General features: G+C 42.3%; 2 protein-coding genes across 3 annotated transcripts in view; both read right to left on the reverse strand.

Moving 5' to 3' along the window:
- The window catches only part of STAT1 (signal transducer and activator of transcription 1), a 28,064-nt gene extending 20,454 nt beyond the window's left edge, over positions 1-7,610 (reverse strand). The window contains exons 1-5 of one of the 2 annotated variants that reach the window (XM_050340562.1): positions 7,529-7,610; positions 7,091-7,350; positions 3,865-3,996; positions 3,076-3,220; positions 1,815-1,913 (exon numbers count right to left, since the gene is read on the reverse strand). In XM_050340562.1, the coding sequence (XP_050196519.1) occupies positions 1,815-1,913; positions 3,076-3,220; positions 3,865-3,995 (375 nt within the window). In that variant the 5' untranslated portion in view covers position 3,996; positions 7,091-7,350; positions 7,529-7,610. The remainder of the gene's footprint in view (positions 1-1,814; positions 1,914-3,075; positions 3,221-3,864; positions 3,997-7,090; positions 7,351-7,528) is intronic. The other variant, XM_050340563.1, reaches the window with a different exon arrangement.
- Positions 7,611-8,293: 683 nt separating this feature from the next.
- STAT4 (signal transducer and activator of transcription 4) overlaps positions 8,294-19,315 on the reverse strand; it is a 42,509-nt gene continuing 31,487 nt past the window's right edge. The window contains exons 16-24 of the mRNA XM_050339888.1: positions 19,171-19,269; positions 17,848-17,983; positions 16,458-16,507; positions 16,076-16,170; positions 15,378-15,514; positions 14,750-14,941; positions 13,465-13,531; positions 12,832-12,940; positions 8,294-11,035 (exon numbers count right to left, since the gene is read on the reverse strand). Of these exons, the coding sequence (XP_050195845.1) occupies positions 11,009-11,035; positions 12,832-12,940; positions 13,465-13,531; positions 14,750-14,941; positions 15,378-15,514; positions 16,076-16,170; positions 16,458-16,507; positions 17,848-17,983; positions 19,171-19,269 (912 nt within the window). The 3' untranslated portion in view covers positions 8,294-11,008. The remainder of the gene's footprint in view (positions 11,036-12,831; positions 12,941-13,464; positions 13,532-14,749; positions 14,942-15,377; positions 15,515-16,075; positions 16,171-16,457; positions 16,508-17,847; positions 17,984-19,170; positions 19,270-19,315) is intronic.

Below are 19,315 nucleotides of genomic sequence, written 5' to 3' on the forward strand. Positions count from 1 at the left end.
TTTTTTCTCTACACAAATCCATTCTTCTGTTTGCTTGGCTTCATGTGTCTCCTAAATGTAGTTCAAGAAAACAACCACCCTGAAGCCTGGATGACATTTACATCAAGTATTAGATTCATCCATACAGGATGTGGGGAAAAATGGGCTAAGAGCAAGAACAATATAGGTCTGTGTACAGGCATAAGGGGTAACTTAGCATGCAGTTGTTTTCCTACAGGGTATTCAAGCACACTCTACATCTCTGTATAGTTTCTTTGAAAGCTTCAGGAAGCTTACTGCATGACATCACTCTGCTGCAGTAATGTGAAAGACTGGATTTTTCATTAACAGAACTAGTGGTGTTAGAAACTTGCTGCTCCTCCAGTGCAGGGCAGTCAGATTTGCATCGCTGCTCTGATGAACACCTGAGCTTAAGCTGAGGTCATCTAAAGTATCTGTTTTGGTAAGCTGACAAAGGTTTACCCCATCCTAGATTTAAGTCAGACTATTACAGCAATCTTAGCATGCTCTGACATTTGAGATTCTCCTTTGGTTTTTATCATGCTTATTATTGTGCTTGTTTTGTATTTTATCTTTTCAGCTTTGGGAAATGAGAGTACTCACCAGAAAGCAGAGGCAGGGCATGGTGTTGTACCTAGTGCCAACCTTAAATAGGGATGGAAGTGATGGCCAAGTTGGATGAGGCTTTGAGCAAGGTGTCCCTGCCTGTGGCAGGGGGGTTGGAATGAAATGATCTCTAAAGTCACTTCCAACCCAAACCATTCTATACTTCCACTGCCCTTTCTGATGACCCAAATGTATCACGTACTGGAAATGCAGTAGCAAGTGCTTTATGTCACCTGACAGAACTGAAGAGCTGTTGTAGCTGTAGCTACAAGGGCTCTGTCAGAGTCACATTCTTACAGGAGTTGTTTTGGACACTGTTGAAGTAGACCCCATGCCTGAGTGCTCCTCCCACACTACCAATGCTCATTCAAAAACTTGCCAGAAAGTGAGTATCAGAACTTAATGTTCTTAGTCAGTCATCATTTTATTTCTACATAAGTGGATCACATCTATCTATGCATGCCTTTCCCAATTGTAGAATCTTTATTGCAAAAGAGTTCTTTCAAAGGAAAATAAAAATGTTAGTTGGAGAATGCATGAGGAAGGAGAAGAATATGGCCTTCTGTGATTCAGAGGAAAGAAAAGGGCTTCAATGAAAAAAAATAAACAAAAACACAAAACAAACAAAACCAAACAACAAACAAACAAAAAAAACCCCACCAACACAACAACCCAAAAAACCCCAAATCACCAAAAATAAAAAAAACATTTGGGGATAACTGGGAAGGAGAATGATGCCTCATTTTCCCAAACAGACAGTCCAGAAAAGCATCAAGCTTAGCTGCTTAATACAGAGTAAGTTCAGGAATAAAATGCAGAAGAACAAAGCTAAAATCTTGCTCTATAAATAAGATAAGCATTAATTATTGAAATAAAATCCAATGAACACATCAGGCTACATTATACTAAGCATACAGAAGCATTAAAAAAACAGCATAGCTTTTACATCACTCAAGGAATAAAAATTATTTCCAGGCCATTTCTCCTCCAAATGCTTCATAAAGCAGAAACAAGCCATACTGTCCAGCTGGAGCATATCAGTGTTCTCCAGCTGGTACATATCAGTGCTCACTCTTCTGTCTTTAAGAAACATATTATTGGGCAGAGAGAGTACAGCCTGTTTCCCCTTTCAGTCTTCATCCACTCCCCCTGTCCCAAATAATAAGAAAGGGCAGATATAACTGCAGCAGACACTTCAAGACTGTTACCTCATTTGACAGCTGGGCACTGTTGAGTATTTTCCTCTCTTCTCTCAGACAGTGCTGGATGATCATTGCCATATGCATTGGGTCTTCTTGGAAGTTATCCTAGCATGAGAGACAGTCTATTGTTTAAGTTCATACATATAACTTCTTGTCATTCAGTAACTTTCAGATTGGCAAAAAGATTAGTGAGTGACTGTGTGGTCATAGCCTGCTCCAAGACTACAGGGTATGGCAGCTGCAACCAGCTCTAAGAGCGAGTTTCTACTTTAGTTCATTAGCATACAATGAGAAGGGACTGGGACAAAACAACAGGCAAGGGGCAGAGATATTACTGGGACATGTGAGATACTCCCCTACAGTCCTAAAGAGAGCTCATCTCTCGAGAGCCGCCCTCCCACCCTCTGACATACAGCTGCTGGTTTTGAAGGGCAGTGTTCTAGCCTGGCAGGTACAGTTCTTGCTCAGTGATGTAAAGAAGGTATATCAGCTGCCACATGTGGTCAAGGCTGGGTGCAAATTCAACCCTATTGTTTTACATGTGTACAAAGCTGGGACGTGCTATGGATTGATACTGCCCTGCCCTGCTCTGCTCAGAATGGTGCTGCCCCGGGAGTCACTGAGCTGTGCCAGCCTTCTAACTGATCTGTCACTGCTGATCTCTAGTTACTGTGGTATAAATACATGTCATGTTCTCTCCTCAGAAAACAGTCCCCTGGTCACCTACCTGTGGCAAGCAGAAGCTCAGTGAGTGGAAATCAGGCTCTGGTGAAGGAAGACCCTCTGGCATAGAGCCCTACAGGGATGAGTGGAGGACTGACTAATGACATTAATAAGTCCACTAGGGATATGTCCTGCACTGGCACTCACTACCAACTGCTTTGGCCCTTTTCTTTGCCAGTGCAGTGCAATGCAGAGTTCTGCCTAAGGACAAATCCTTTACTATTAACTGCAGTTCTGCAGTTACATGGGAAGGATTTCTTTCCCTGTGTTTCTTCTGCATCAGGAGCTTATTAGGACACTGAGGAAACTGGATGGGGAGGGCGTGGGTTGAGTGAAACTGCGGTGGAGTAAGTGCCCCAAATACATGCAGTGAACACCTTACAAACTGCAACTTCCCTTTTCCTAGAGCTCTCAGAAACTGTAACTAACTGTAGCCAATTAAGTGACATTTGAATTGTGGACTTTAAAGTAGAATTCTCACACATTCTCTGTGAAAATCACTCGTGGCAGCGTACTTTGCTTAGAGGCATCCAACTTGGCATACCTGAAGATTACGTTTGCTTTTCCTTATGTTGTGTTGCAGCAAAAAGTTGTTTTCTATCAAGAATCTACTGAACTGGTCATCAAGCTGTGACAACAGGTCATGGAACAACACCGTAGCAAAAGATACATTGTTGGCTGCATGTTCCCTAGAATAATTTAAGGCATTGTGTTAAATACACTTCCAATACAGCATCCAAGAAATGCATCACAGGTGTACTTTATTTTTAATCCCCAACTACAGTTCTAGAATATGCAAGCAGTACGAATTACTTTCCAATGTAAGCCAGTTTCATTCTCTTAACTTTGACTTTACTTTCCTCAATACAGAAATGTTGGTTTTCTCTGTATTATTCTTGCCACATTGTGTGCAAATCCATTTGCTCACTTCATGCACATCAAGAATCTAAAAGTGAACCTGATGCATGTGCATGGTGTACTACCCTTCAAAGCAAAGACACTCCACAAAAATCTTGTCAGAAGTTCAAAGTCTTTGAACAGCGAGAGACTGATCTACTGAGACAGAAACTGATTGGTCTTAAAACAGGTGCTTTTGTTTTAGACCAAATGAGAGCAATATGAGCTCTAGGACAGTTTTACTCCAGCTGTCAGGCCCCTCTAGAAAGCCCTGAAGAGGGGCAGGAACACAGGCTGCAGCACCTACACAGCAATGCATCCTACCAGCAAAAGTTCACCTAAACAGCTTGCTTCACCAGCATTCTGCTGCTGCCTGTAACTGCATGCATGAAAACATTGCTTATCACACAACCCAAAGGCTTTTTTCTAAGCTTACCAATCCTGGTTCTCCAGCCACTGTGCCAGGTACTGCCTGATCTCCATGGGAAAGCTGTCATCGTATAGCTGGTGAACTTGCTCCAAAAACTTGGAATCGAGTTGCTGTAGCTGATACCACTGAGTCGTCATCCTGAGGAAGGGGTGACAAAAAAAACAGTGTAAATGTTTAAGTAGTAGTTGGACTGAGCTGGTGAAAAATAACATCAGTTTTCAAGAACATCGATAAAATTGGAGGATGTGCTGCTTTTGGCTGGGATAAGGCTAATTTTTTTCACATTAGCCAGTGTGGTGCTGTGTTTTGGATTTCTGCTGGAAAGAGTGTTGGTAAAACAGGGATGTTTTTGTTATTGCTGAGCAGTGCTTACACACAGTCAAGCCCTTTTCTGCTCCTCAGCCCACCAGTGAGGAGGTTGGGGGTGCACAAGAATTTGGGAGAGGACACAGCTGGACAGCTGACACCAGCTGACCACAGGGATATTTCACACCATATGGCATCACGCTCAGTATATAAAGTTGGGAGAAGAAGGAAGGAAGGGAGGTACACGTTGCATGATGGTGTTTGTCTTCCCAAGTAACCATTAGGAGTGATGGAGCCCAGCTTTTCTGGAATGGCTGAACACCTTCCTGCACATGGAAGTCAGTGAATTAACTCCTTGGTTTGTTTCACTTCTGTACACAACTTCTGCTTTACCTGCTAAACTGTCTTTATCTCAACCCACAAGTTTTCTCCCTTTTACCCTTCTGATTCTCTCCCCATCCCACTGCATAGGGAGGAGGGGGAAGTGAGCGAGCAGCTGTGAGGTAGCTCCACACAGTTGCTGGCTGGGGTTAAACCAGAAAGAGGAGTAGGAAGGAAAAGTGTTTCCGTCAAACAAAAGTATTTTATTTTCAGCTGTAACAGTTCTAGATGCTAGTCCTTAAAACACAATACAATTTCTTTTGGGCTGCTTATTTAAATTTAAAAAAAAAATGGAATTTACAAATTAAGACAGTGCACTGTTTCCTGAAAAATAACTCCAAGCTGGAATCACCTTTTCCCATGAAAATGTGCTTTTTGGTTTTTTTATCTCTGAATGCCTTTTCATGGCATTTAGGGCATGGTTTGCATTACTGTTCTCTTGCTTAGCAGGAATACGAGAATGAGGATGTATGTGTTTGAAATTTGTACTCTGCATGACTGAGATTCAGCATGTGGAGTTTCACCTTCTGTTGATAGTCCTCATCACTAAGAGCATGAGTGAAAAATCAGAGAACCCTCTAGGCACTCATTTTCGCTTGCTGCTTGTGTCCCCACTTACCTCCTCTGAAAATGGACTAGATCTCAGGTCACTTCAAATGGAGAAGTACTGGAAAGATGTTTTTTTCTGCTATATGCTTTAGTTCTCATGGCCACACTGTCAGGCTAAATTCAAGTAATCTGTTCAGCAGATACAAGGTACTTAAATGAACTAATATTGTACAGCATGGCTTCTCTCAGTCATAACACTTTTATGACAGAGTGGCTTTATATTGTGACATTTGGTTTCTAGCAGCAAATCAGTTAGTCTTCTCATTAGGCTGCAGGTTATCATGTTCTAGTGGAAATGGCACATAAAGATATGTCCAAGGAATAGTACAGGCTGAGAACATGCATGGTGAGATGCAAATCCACTCACATACACAACCTTTAAAACAAAGGTGATAGGACCTATCCAAAGAACAGAGCACCATCAGGGTGAAGGACTATCTTTTATGTGCTTTCCTGCTAAATCTGTTAGTGTTTGTATGCTGGTTCTCCCAGATGCTGAGTGCCATATGCTATGTGTGAGAAGCAAATGAGAGTTAAAAATGCTATTATGTTTTAAGTGAGGCTTTGAGGGTTTTGATGTGCATGCTATTCAGATTACAGGTAACACAGCATTTTAATGTGCTGTAGCTGCACCACAGCCAACAGTTAAATGCGACATTGCTGAGGAAAGAATTTGCCTAAATTCATGAAGTTCATCTGCTGCTTTCCCTAATGGTTAAGTGAAGATGTACTCCAATCTTCCTGTGTCTTAAAACAACCAGCCTGGGAAAGTACCTGCGAGTGGCAGAGAACCATTCAAGGAGGTAGTTACAGAGCAATGTAATAAGGCAAAAAATGTGACCCTTGGGGATGCAAGCAGGGACACATCAAAGGGGCAAGTCAACGCCTTTTCGTAGAGAAGGCATCAGAGACACCCGCAGTGGGGCACAGGGCACAGCCTGCCACTGACAAACTGACAAGTGAGGTGGTGTAGGACAGGCAGCCCCTCTTGTTCTACTCAAGGGAAGTGCAATATGATCACAGCCCACAGATGTGTCTGGAGAAAAGGAGCCCTGCTGGAAGCCCCTAAATGGGTGATGGATTTGCAGCTCTGTGGGTCTGTGTGCCTCGTAACAACTGTGCTTGAGGGTGTTTTCCACAGCTCAGCTCAGACTCAGAGAATCACAGAATTATTAGGGGTAAATAAGAGACCTCTGGAGATCATCCAGTCCAATCCCCCTACCAAGGCAAGGTCACCTGGAGCAGGTGACACTACAAGGTGTCCAGGTGGTTTCTGAATGTCTCAGAGAAGGAGACTCCAGACGCTCCCTGAGCAGCCTGTTCCATTGCTCTGCCACCCTCAGTGTAAATAAGGTCTTCCTCATGGTGAAGTAAAACTTCTGTTTTAACTTATGGCCATTGCTCCTCATCCTGTTGCTGGGCACCAGCAATAAGAGTCTGGCACCATCCTCTTGGCAACCAACTTTGAGATATTTAATGAGATCCCCTCTCAGTTTTCCCTTCTCTAGACTTAACAGGGCCAGCTCCTATAGTCTCTCCTCGTAAGAGGGATGCTCCACACCCTTCATCATCTTTGTGGCCTCCACTGGACCTTCTCCAGTAGCTCCTTATCTTTCTAGTACCGAGGAGCCCCGAGCTGGACACAGGGCTCCAGATGTGCCTCACTAGGGCTGAATAGAGGGCGGGGGTGAGAATCACCACACTCGACCCGCCGGACACAGTCTTCCCGATGCACCCCAGGGCTCCCTCCCGGCCACCCTCTACCTGCTTTGCTGTCATTCCCGGGGAATCTCGGCCGGACCACGCGGCGCAGTTCGGGAGCAAAGGGCGGCGGGCAGCCCGTCCTGCCGCCGGCACCTCGCACGGCTCCCGGGGGGAAGGACAGCGCTCTCTCCCCGTGTCTTCCCCGCCCCTGGGGTACCCCTGAGTACCGCACCTGTTGGGCAGAGGCTGCCCGGCGATGCGGCCACGGCACGAAGAGCAGGAACCAGGGAGAGAGCACCGAGCCGGGCACGGGGAGCGCTCCTGAGGGGTCCCGAGCAGGCGGCGTTAGGAGTCTGGAGAGGAGCAGGTGCAGCTGTCAGGAAGGAGCCAAAAGGCGTTCAGGGAGCAGGATCTGGGAGCGAGCAGATGCACGCGGTGATGGAAGAGCAGCGCTGCCGCCCGGGAGGCGGGTGGATGCCCTGACGGGTGTCCCTGTCAGGAATGAACACCGTTAGGAGACGGCTCCCGCTGCCACGGGAGGGAAGGCACCGACGCGCGAAGCTCGGTGGTCGAGCCAAAGGCAGGGGGTGCAGTCTGAAGGAGCGACAGCTCCAGCTGCCGCGGGCATTCGCCGCACCGCCCCTCGAGGCCCGAAGGCAGCCCCCCTCACCTGCGGGTCCCGCTGCTCCCGGAGCCCTTCCCAGCGCCCAGACCGGCTCCGGCTGCCTCGGGACGCCCCGGGACGCGCAGTGCGCAGGCGCGGCGGCGGGAGGGGACGACTCGCCGCGGGAACAGCCGCTCCACGTGATTTCTGGGAAAGTCGCTGGAGCGGCCCCGGCTGAGGGGAAGGGAAAGCGAAACCGAAACGGGCCGTCCTGGGGAGAGGGAGGAAGGGCAGCCGGGGCTGAGGGCGGGCGTGCACACAGCCGCTGTTGTCGGTCCGTGCGCTGCGACCCGCATTACGCCCGAGAACGCCGCTTCGGGCGGCTGAGCGTCCCTTTCCCTTATCCCGCTTTTCTTGCAGGTCCTGTTCACTAGGAATAGAACAGCGAACAGGAATAGCGGCTCTGTTGCTGCCGCTTTGGGCACACAGGGTCTGGGGCGGGTTTTGTCTCCTTTGTGAAGTGTCAGCAAAGACCGGGATAATAAAATCCAGGGTCTCCAGGGTACTTTGGATCTGTTTCGGTATCCTTTGTGTCCCCGCCCCTTCCTCAGATGGAGTAGTTACTCAAGTTGTTACTCCGTGAAAGAAACAAGGAATTAGAAGGTCTGTTTGGTAAACTTTGTGGCATAAAACGCTGTGGAGCACGGGATATATAAACAGGGCTGTAAATAAAAGCGGTAGCAGAAGGTAACTGACAGTTTTCACTCTTTTTTTCCAGATTTTTAATTGATATTGTCATAGTGATGCACCAAGACACAAAGAATAGAGCAGCCACGTTATTTTTTAATTTGCTGCTGCAAAACCTAGCGAAAACATAAACACAGTTAGTAAAAGTACCTAAAAGTGGATATTTTGTTTCTTCTGGTAGTGTCTGAGGCATCCCTTTGTGTGTTTGCTCCCTTCCACATCATTATGGCCAGTTTTCGCGAGCGAAGATCCGGGGAAGGTCTTTACACCTTCCAGCCTGCGCATTGGATTTTTTAGGTGAGACACAGTGTGCGCGGAACTGAGCCCACCCTTTAATCCTAAGGTTCATCTGCCGGGGCCAAGCGAGCTTGGACGGTGGCAGCGAGGTCCTTAGGACGTGGATGGATTGCCTTTTTAAGGGCTACCGAGCTCCATCTACCCGGGGAGTATCCCGGACCGGGAATCGAACCCGGGTCTCGGCGGTGACAGCGCCGTGCCCTTAACCACTAGACCACCAGGTGCTCCACCGGCGAGGCCCTCGCTCGCTCGTGAAAACTGGCCATTATTATTAAACATCATTATACTGGAGAACTCTATTCTTACCTGTAGTTGCGTCAGGACAAAATTCTCACTTTTTTCAATGGAAGTAGGCTTGGGCTATGTATATTCACCTTACAGAAAGTTACTCCAATGTTACTTTAAGGCAGTGAAATGATTTAAAGTCATACACCTTTCAATGACATGTTAAACCTACTCCTTGCAAAATCTGTTTTAGAGCAATAGTAGAAACCATAATGCGAAAACTCGATCCATAGTGCTGCTCAGTAATGCCAGTTATATCATGCTGAAGTTAATACCTGAGAGTCTTGAGGGATTGCATTGCTTGGGGAGCAGGGAAGAAGGGGAGAGGAGACTGCTTCACCTGTCATGTCTGGTCCCTTTGTACAGTACTTCTCATGAGATCAAAAATGTAGGGCATCCCCCATTTAGTTTGTATTAAGACTGTGAGAAGAGGTTAGCATAAAAAGGCCTGCAATAGCTGATGCAAGGTGAAGTTATGTTTGCTGCTCTAGATACCTGTGTTACTGCTTGTAGTTCAGACTTGAGATCAATAAAAAGGCAGCAAGACTGTTTTTGTGTGCCTTAAATTCCACAGAGGTCTAGGTATGCAGCTTAAAGCCAAAATCTGGTTTTATTCATGCTGGTTATATAAGTTACAGATGTTACCAAAATACATACAGAATTGCTCTTGTTGTTTTGTAAAATTATTTATACATGATACTTTCTGAGAGAAAAATGACTTCTGATGTGCAGCTCACTTTAAGTCACTCAGGTGAATGAACAGAGATGTGTTTGGGTTTTTTGAAATCTATTCCCACGTCTCACAGAAATAGCTCGTTACTCTGTTTCCGTTCACTTGCTTTCAACTAACATAAGTAGTAGGGGTGAAAGGAGTGAGTAAAAAAGGAGAAATGAAAGTAAAATGCACGTCTTACTGATTCAAGGAGGTTACATTTTCATCTCAGATGTGTAATTTGTACCTACTCAAGAAAACAGTAAGGTGCAAACGTTCAAGGGCTTGTGTTGTAAGAACTTTGCATGCATTAACCATGTACTCTGTGGATAAGACTTAAATCTTGATTGAGCCGGCATATGTGTCCTTGGAATTGCCTCTTTATTATTCTATTAACACAGATTTTAGGGAGAATACTGAGAGAAAAAAACAAAAAGCAATAAGACCAAACAACCCAAACCCAGCACTAAACCAGTGCCTGAAAAAAAAAAAAAAAAGAGTATTTTAGAAGGGCAATTTACCATTTATACAAAAGCTAGTTATTCCGTTTATTAAATGAGCCTCTGACTGACACGTAATAATCTGCCACGCAGCACAATTTTCCCAGTGGTTGGCAATTGCAGCTCTTCAGTTTTTTAAAACTGTGCTTCCCACTTGGCATTTACCAGTTAGTATCCAAACTGCATCTGATCAGGATTTTTTTATTTGTAGGCTTTTTTATCGTACATGCTGTACTATCTGAAGTCTCCTTGCCTAAACAGATTTACTCCTGCAACTACTCTGTGAGGGGGAAAAGTTTCACTAACTCTGTCTTCCAGTGGCAAAATGGAGACAGACTTTTTGATACCACAAATTTTGTGTCTGCTTCCTTTCTGGAACTCCCTTCTCCTCCCTGCCATGCTTACCTGTCTTCCGCAACTTCTGCTGTGGTGTCAGATAAAAATCTATGCTGAAGGTTCTTCTTCTTTTGAGAAAAATGTCCCAAACACCTCTGAGACACTTGAACTCAGGGGAATGAGAATCTTTGCTTTGAAATAGAATCTAAACCAGTGGTGTGCAAGATTATGATTAAACAAAAAGTATTTAACATAATAAGTCCTAATTTCTCCAAACACATTAATATCTTCAGTTATCTTTATGTGCTGTTTTCAGAAGCAGAACATTTTGTTCTTCTGTCCTCATATTTACAGCAATTCTATGAATGTTAGTTAATTCTGCAAGTAAAATTTGTCTCTGCTGGGACCTCACTGCAGTCAAATGACTTCCAAATAAGAAAGGATTTGGCCTTTTATCACTGAGAACAGCAAATCTGGCTTGCAGAAAGCTATTTGAATCCCTAGGGAGAAAATTCCTTATTTACATGTTGATTGATAACAGAAAGAGGCCTAAGAATAACATAATAGTTTCCAGGAAAAGTTGATGTACAAAGATGATTGTAAAAAAATTAAGGCATCTTTAACCCATCCAGTGTTCACATGATTGCTATTTTTTCCAACATATGAACTTCAGTCAGTTGAGTAAGGAGAACTCAGCTAGAAAAAAAGAAGGAAAAGATTAATCTCATGGCACTTGCAGCTGTTCATTCAAAAGTAACTGCAGATAAAACTGTCTCTGGCTCAAAGTAACTACAGTGTCACTTAGACAGTGCAACACAAACTGATAAGGATCTGAGGATCCTGTTCCTAGTTCTTCACAGAATATAGGAGCGCTCATTAGAAAACACTGCATGGGAAAGAGTTGCAACTGAGTTGTAAGATATTTTGTCCTGCTGCAGATTTCACTTTTGTTTTCTGTATCTCACACAGTGGTTTTTTTATTGGCATTGGAGAAAAAGTATTGCTTTAATAATGCAGATTTTCTGCTTACTGTACTTAGCCAGCTCTTCACCAGGGTAGATTGTTGTGTGAATTTGGAGTGATAAAGAAAAATCCTCCATATTTTCCTTGTTTCCATTTAGCAAAGTAAATAGAATGGAAAAAGCAAGGAATTCTTTAAAAATCTTCTAAAACTATTTTTCTCATGCAGTTTCTGGCAGGATTTGAAAACTTTTCTACTAAGATGTTACAGAAATATCACCTACTATCTAGCAGTACCGAACCACTTGTCCTAGTACTTTTAAAAACCACAACATGATTATGTTTAACTCTTCCATTTGCCACCAAACACATTCATTTTGTTTGGTGAAGACCCTAAAAGACGGCAATGGCCATTGTTTTGAAGCTCGGAACAGAGCTGTTTTTGCGATTTACTGTGCGTGCTAGAAGAAACCAAACATGTTTGGAGGCTGATGTTAAACGAAAGTGAAGCCAAATATGTTACACTACCAAAACTTTGGGAAATGCAGAGTCTTAGGTAGTTCACAAGTGCAGTTTTAGAAGGTCAGAACAGTTTTCATATGTATACACCAACACAAAAATGAGTGGGGCCATGTCTTGGATTGGATGTAGTAGGTTAGAACCCAGAATTTTAATTCAGGCTGGTTATTTCATTTTCAGCTGAAGAACTAGTTTGTCACAAGTGCTATTAGAGAAAAAAGTGAAGAAGAAAAAGAAGACCTTTTGCTCCTGAACTGATCATCAACTTGATGTATATTAAAGAACTCATGTATTTGTATATAAAGCTTAACTGTGCTTCCAGTCATCAACAGTCATGATTCTGGTTTAGTTTTGTTCTGTTTATGGGTGAGGAGGAGTGTTTTACAGAGGTGCATATGATGCAGAGTTGGCAGGCTTTTAAATACATAACTATATTTTAAGATCATAAATCACTGAGCATTCAGAAAACTTAAGAGCTAGTATTAAAAAAGGAAATTTTCTTTTGAAGCTGCTAAAGCCTAAACCACTGCTGCATTTCCTGAGAGAAGTCTGTTGGGCAAATCCCCAGCTGGGTAACTATCAGAATTCTAAGAACTCTAAGCCATGATGGTTCAGAACAAAATTTCTAGTCAGTGAGTAAAGGAGGAAATTTTTTAAAGATGATGTTCAAATAGTATTTGCCCAATCTTTCTATATACTTAGTTAATATTAGTTTTATTTGCAAAGCCTTTGTTCGTGCAAGAACTCTGGGATCTTTGTGTTATGATAGTCAGGGTTCCTTGGCCAGTGTGTCAGGCAGTTCCAGGCAGCACAGGGCTGCCAAGGTACTTGCAGGATCCTGTGCTGTTGAGAATAGGAAACGTCTGCACCATTGTTTCAGAGTAACACAGCAAGTGATGAAAGAGCTGTGATTCTTTTATCATTGTACAAGCAGCCTTTTTGTAACCAGCACCTCGCTCTGCGTATCCTGTTCGCTCAGTACTAACTTAGGAGTGGAAAAGTTTACAACTTACGGCAGTTTCGATGGCTGTGGGACTCAGGTGTTCTCTCAGCACAGCATAAACGCTTGGAGACATTGGAAGAAGATCTGATGGAGAGTGTGGTTCTGTAGGATCATTTAAGCTAACAAAAAAAAAAAACAAGAAAAAAACAAAATATAAAAAAAATAATTTTAGATAAGTAATCCCTCTACCTTCATACATATCAATGGAGCATGGTCAATGTTTTTTAAGTTAGTTAGGCCTGTACTTGAGCTTGCTGGTGGCCCTGTAAGCACATGCCAACACCGCTATACACTTAAAAATGTAGGAGATAGAGTCAGGTTTATCCTTTTTCCCCTTGTCCCTAGTATCAGTTGCTGGAGAGAAAAAGGAGACAGTGAAAGATAAGTAGATCAGAGTGCCATACAATCTGCATTCAATTTTTACAAATGTTTTGCCACATAAATGGGAAAAGCACTGTACAGGTGAAGTTCTTTATTTCCTTTTCTTATGTTTAGCAGTCCCTGGCCAAATAAAAACACACTATGTAGTTCTATACCAAACTATTTTCAAATACTTCGGGGAAGGGAGGCAGGGAAAATTCTGAAATGGGATGTAAATTAAAAAATATCAGTTGAAGTATAATACATCTGTAAGGATACTTACATTTTGGAGACTGGGATAAATACAGAAGGAACATAACCTTTGACTCCTCCATCTGAGGGCTTTGAGACTAAAATAAATATTAGAGAAATTAAATATTATCTAGTAATTTTATTATTTATTTGAAATAGATTATTTGCCTTAAGGACTGTAGACAAGTAAACAGCCATAAAAGTGAGGGGAATTCCTGAAATTAGTCCTTGACTTTGGGTCTTAGTCACGTAATTGTCTGTGCTACCTTGATATGAATCACCATCTCAGAATATGATACCGCAACTGATAAAAGATCTCGTTAGGCCTTCAAAAGCAAATATGGAATAACTCTGTAAACTTGTTACTCTGAGCCTCTAGATTTCAGTTCTGCAAGTGCTTGTGTGGAGCTCTATCTCTACAGGTACAGCTTCAGCAACGTCTTTTGCATGAACTTAAGCATATACACAAAATTTTAGTGGATTGGAGCACTAGGCAAAGTCCACTGAATTAAAATGAAGGGTGGGGGGAAATTGTAGCCTCCAAATATTTTTGAGTTGTGTAGGAATTTGAGTTCAAATGGAATTGTAACCTTTGATACTGAAAGTTGAGAAGAATAGGTACTATCTATTAAAAAATTATGGGTTTGAGGGCTTTTTTGAGAGATAATGAGTTCGATCTAAAAATTATCTGACTTGGACAAAGAGAGCATGGGCCTGAATGTATTTGAAGCATTCTTTTCTAGCCTTTTTGCATTTTCCAGTGCGATTGCCAGGGGTTTTCAGGAACATTGTCTGCCAAAATAACTTTGTAATTGTGCAGTATATCTGCAAAAGGCAGTGCAAATAAGTGACCTTTGCCTAGTTCTGCTGAATGAAATGGACTAAAGTTGGTCTTCCAAGCTGTTTGGAGAATACGGAATTTTCTTGAAATTAAAGAGGCAGCATTCAACAGTATAATATAACTGTGAAGACAGTAGGCAGAATGACTTTTCAGTTTCCTCGCCTTTGAACACCTGAGCAATGAATTTTGTAATGCATCAGAAAAAAAAACCACCTTTTTTTGTCTTTATCTACCCTAAGATCTGTTTCTTAGCTTCTTTTAAATGTTGTTATCACCTCTACTGTGACCTCTAAGACCATATTTGCAAAATGAAGCTGTCTAAATGACAGGCACGTGTTAAAACAGTTGTTTTGAAGTGACTGTTAAATGAGGCATCTTAATTTGTTTTCTTCCTCTTCTCCCCACATTCCTCAAATTGCCTCTTGACTTTGCAGCTGCCTTGCGGAAAGGGGTAAATAGAGAAGTGGAGCCCAACCTTCATTTGGCTGACAGCTGTAGTGTTTGCCAAAGGCCTTATCTTTGGGAATATCTGGGTACAGATACTTCAGAGGGTTTTCAGGAACGTTGTCTGCCATAATAACTTTGTAATCACGCAGTATGTCAGCAAAAGGCAGGGCAGATAAGCGACCTTTGTTGTAGGGCTCCACCGAATGAAATGTTACATCTCCTGTAAAAACACAAAGGCACCATAACTGCTGATAATCAGTAGATCAACATCTGCAGTTGGAACACATTTTTGCCTTTCCTTTGAAGTTTACACTTGCATGGGTTTTACCTGCTCTTACCAGTGTCAGTGTGTTCCAATATATAATTTCTGCACATGTGGGAACAAATTTAAAGCCTGCAGTAAAGAGCTTAGTTAATATAAAGAACTGAGGGGTAGACTGTCAGAGTTTTGGTATGTGTTTGAGAAAATATGATTTTTGTGCCCAGAACCATACTTAGACATAATACACATGAATTTTAATTTTGAACCAGAAAAAAACTTAATTCCCATATTACAGGTATATTGCAGAGTTTGAGTTGGTTTTGGTTTGGTGTTTTGGGGTTTTTTTTTGGTTGTTGCGGATTTTTTTTTTCCCCTTTTTCTTAATTATACTTACCATTTTCTAGTTGATCCACCCAAGTAAAGGTAATTCCACCCAGATTGCTCTCACTAAACCTTAATAAAAATGTTCCCGGTGTCTTGTCTTTGAGCAGAATTCGTTCCTTCTCTTTGCTTACAAATCCCATAATGTACCTGAGGTGTAACAGGAAATCATGGATTTACTTTTGGAAAAAAATACAAACTTTGATCTGTGCAATGCATAGAATCATAGAAGGGCTGAGGCTGGAAGGGACCTTAAAGGTCATATAGTTCCAACCTGTGTGTTGTGGACAGGGACACCTTTCACCAGACTAGGTTGCCCAGAATTCTATCCAGCCTTGATTTGGCCAGACTTTATATAGCTGTTCAAAACCTGATTATAAAAGCTTTATAAGGCCTTGAGACTATGACCAAAGCTTCATGTGATTTACATGTGGAGAATGTCATTGAGCTCAAAGTACTATGAAGCCTGATGAAATTTATCCACAGTACTTGACTGCACAGAAAGAACTGAAGAATAGATTTAAACCTGTGTTTCTAAGACATTCAGTGTTGTTCCTTTTTGGCAAAACTTGGCAGAAGGTATAAATAGGAGAAGGGAGACAGAAGTGTTAAACTCATTGCAGACTCTCTTCTGCACAGCTAAAACTGTGATTAGTAAAGGACAAAGTGGAGAGAGATCAGTAAATATACAGCAGTTTCCTTGTTGCTCACCCATCAATCCAAAGAGGAAGAATGTGCTTTTTAATTAAGTCCAAGATGGCTTCAAGCCAAACCCAAAAGGTAAAAGACTTTCCAGGCAGATGTTCCTAATGGTTAAAAAACAACCACAAAACACAAACAAAACCAACACACACAAGAAGAGAGTTGTGAGAGTGTTGTTACCCAACATCTGTATGACATAGCTATCTCAGTTTCTCAAGAATAAGCTTGTTTGTTCAAGTGAGAATGACAATTTGAACTACAGTTTTGAGTAACATCTCTCTGTCAGCCTGACATAAAACCAACTGATTTTTAATATGTGCATTGGATAGAGTTAGGCACGCCTGTGGGTGTTAGGAAAAATATGAGGCCAGTTTTACTTTTGGCACTGTACCTTGCAGAACTTTGCCCAGGATAGTTGATAATCACTGTAACTGACTTGTCCTGAAAGAAAAAATGAGAAAAAGGACAAATTGTGCATGTATTCTTCCTGAAGTTTTGAAACAGATATAGCTCAATATCTGCATAGTTGGGTGCGGTGTGTGGGAAGTACTGTACATCAGGACTTGGAGAAGGGCATGTTAAGGGCCTGTAGATCAGTTTTTCTGCATCCTTTTGAAGCAGCTGATAATAGTAGTTTAAGGAATATTTGCCTAAAGTGCTTCGGGACTTGATGCCTGCAACACTACATGCTCATTTTCAGTTTTTAGTCTGAATGTTATTTCTCAGCTTTCCCTCAGGCCTCTTTCTTCTGGGTGACAGTTGGATCAGGGTATTCAATAGTTCATCTTGCTGAGGTTACAGGTTTGCTGTGCTGACACCAGTGAAGGATAGGTTGCTGGTAGAAGTAAATAGACCCACAAGGCCAGATACTTAAAATGAAACAAACCCCAAACCAAATCTCATAAGCAAGCAAAAATATACTTCCTTTTGATTTCAGATGCAAGAGATAATTACGTGGTCAGGAAGCAAAATAACATCACAATTCAGTGTGATTTTGATGCCCTCTTTACAGCCTGGAAGTTCAAAAGTTGAATTACTTTGTGATAAGAATAAACTGACGCCTGTTTTTCTTTAAAGAAAAAATAATGTCACTGTGACATTTTTGACATCAGCTCTAGAACTGGAGGTCATGCCATGCTGGTTTTGGCTGGGGTAGAGTTCGTTTTCTTTACAGTAAGCTAATGTGTTTTGGATTTGTGCTGGAAACAGTGTTGGTTATACAGGGATGGTTTAGTGCTTGCTGAGCAGCGCTTACACAGAACCATGGCCTGTTCTGCTTCTCACCCCACCGGTGAGTAGGCTGGGAGTGCCAAGAAGTGAGGAGAGAACACAGCTGGGACAGCTGATCCTAACTGGTCAAAAAGAATGTTCTGCAGCATATGGTGACATGCTCAGCAAGTAAACTGGGGGGAATAAGGAGAAAGGAGGGGATGTTTGGGGTGATGGTATCTCTCTTCCCAAGTAACTGTTAATGTGAGATGGATTCAGCCCTGATTTCCAGACTGAACACCTGCCTACTGATGGGAAGTAGTGAATTAATTCCTTGTTTTGCCTTGCATTCACGTGTGGCTTTTGCTTTACCTGTTACACTGTTTTACCTTGACCCTTGAGTTTTCTCACTCTTCTAATTCTCTCCCCATCCCACTGTGGGTGAGTAAGTGGCCGTGTGGGGCTTAGTTACCAGCTGGAGTTAAACCATGACAAGGGCTTAGTCATTACTTGTAACTACTAAATATAAGAGCCAAAAAGAAAACAAAAGCTGTGTATTTATACACACTTACCCATGAGTTTCTCTGCCAGCATGTTGAGCTGTTCAGAATTGAGTCCACGACCGACATAGGATGAAAATTGCCAGCTCAGGACTTCTAAGAGCTGGCTTAAAGTGGCAGTAGGGGGGTTGTTGAAGAAAGACAAATTCTGCAACAGAATTAGTGCTTTGTTTAGACAGTTAGCAACCATGAAATACATTGCAGGCTGTAAAAGGAGGCTGCAGGTACTTGAACAGAATCTGAAAGTGTTAGAAGTGAACTCTGTCCATGTGGGAAACATTGGGACAAATATGTGAGGGCCCTCCCACCAGCAAAGTTCCCTTGGGTGCCCGAGCAGAGGTGTAGGGTGAGAGTCCTTGTGTGCATCTTTGATGATAAAATACTTGCTATGCTTCTGGTAGTGTCATGTGTAAAGATAATGAAAATATTCTTAAATTCTGTCAAAAGATGTAGAAGTTCTCACTATATTTTAGTGTTTGGTACATGGAAACCTCAAACCATTACATACCAATACAGAGATGTTATTGAATCATTTGGCTTATCTTAGTTTTTCACTTGGTTTCTGGACAGTGCACATAATGAACATACTGAAAACTGTGCAAAAACTCTGCTGTATCACAGAGTGATAATGCAGTCCAGCCTGCCATCATTCTTAGGCCCTCTCCATGGTAAACTGTCTGACCCTTTCCCTCTTCCAAACATCTATGTGACTGCCACTAATCCCCAACTGAAAGCCTGACAGCTATTGACAGCACTATTCTACAATCTGCAAGTACAGTGACTGAATTTAAAATATGTGCTGAGACAGATGGAGACTGAGAAGAAAGAATGATTCTGCTTTGGCTCAGGGTTACAGCCACTAGAAGTTGCTACTTAACATTTATAATCTTCTCCGCAGAAATTACAAACCCCTATAAAATGTGTGAGGGAAAGCAGCACTTAAGTACATTATAGACCCACCCATATGATTACCCATTGATGGTTTTGAATTGTATTAGTGGAATTATTTTGTAACAGGTCTAGTTTTGATCATCTGCACTCAAAAGAGATAGATTCAAAGTAGAGAAGATGTGGAGAGGGGCTGTCACCTTTCCTTAGTTTAAGAACTACTACTCTAGCATACAAAAAGGAAAGCTAAGGCTGTGTTTAGTTTTATATCCAGGCAGGGAACAAAAGACAAAGAGAACAGCATTAAAGTATGATATTGATAACGGTGTATATGAAGAAAATAAGGCCAGTTTAAGAGGAAAATGCATATTTTTTATAATTAATGTATTTGATAACCAAAGAAAAGTGAAAATGCAGAAAGTCAGTACTTGAATACTGAAGACCTACCTGAGGATCATTGGTTGACAGGTTGTACCAAATAATAGAAGCCCACGCATTGGGCAGTTGGCTGACGTTGGAAATCATCACCACAGGCAAAGAGCTGGTCTGGGGGAAAGAATGAATGCAGTATGTAAATGCTGCTGAGGAAAGT

This window comes from Myiozetetes cayanensis, unplaced genomic scaffold, assembly GCF_022539395.1.
Source record: "Myiozetetes cayanensis isolate MyiCay16 unplaced genomic scaffold, myiCay2020 scf9, whole genome shotgun sequence".
In the NCBI taxonomy this organism is placed as follows: Eukaryota; Metazoa; Chordata; class Aves; order Passeriformes; family Tyrannidae; genus Myiozetetes; species Myiozetetes cayanensis.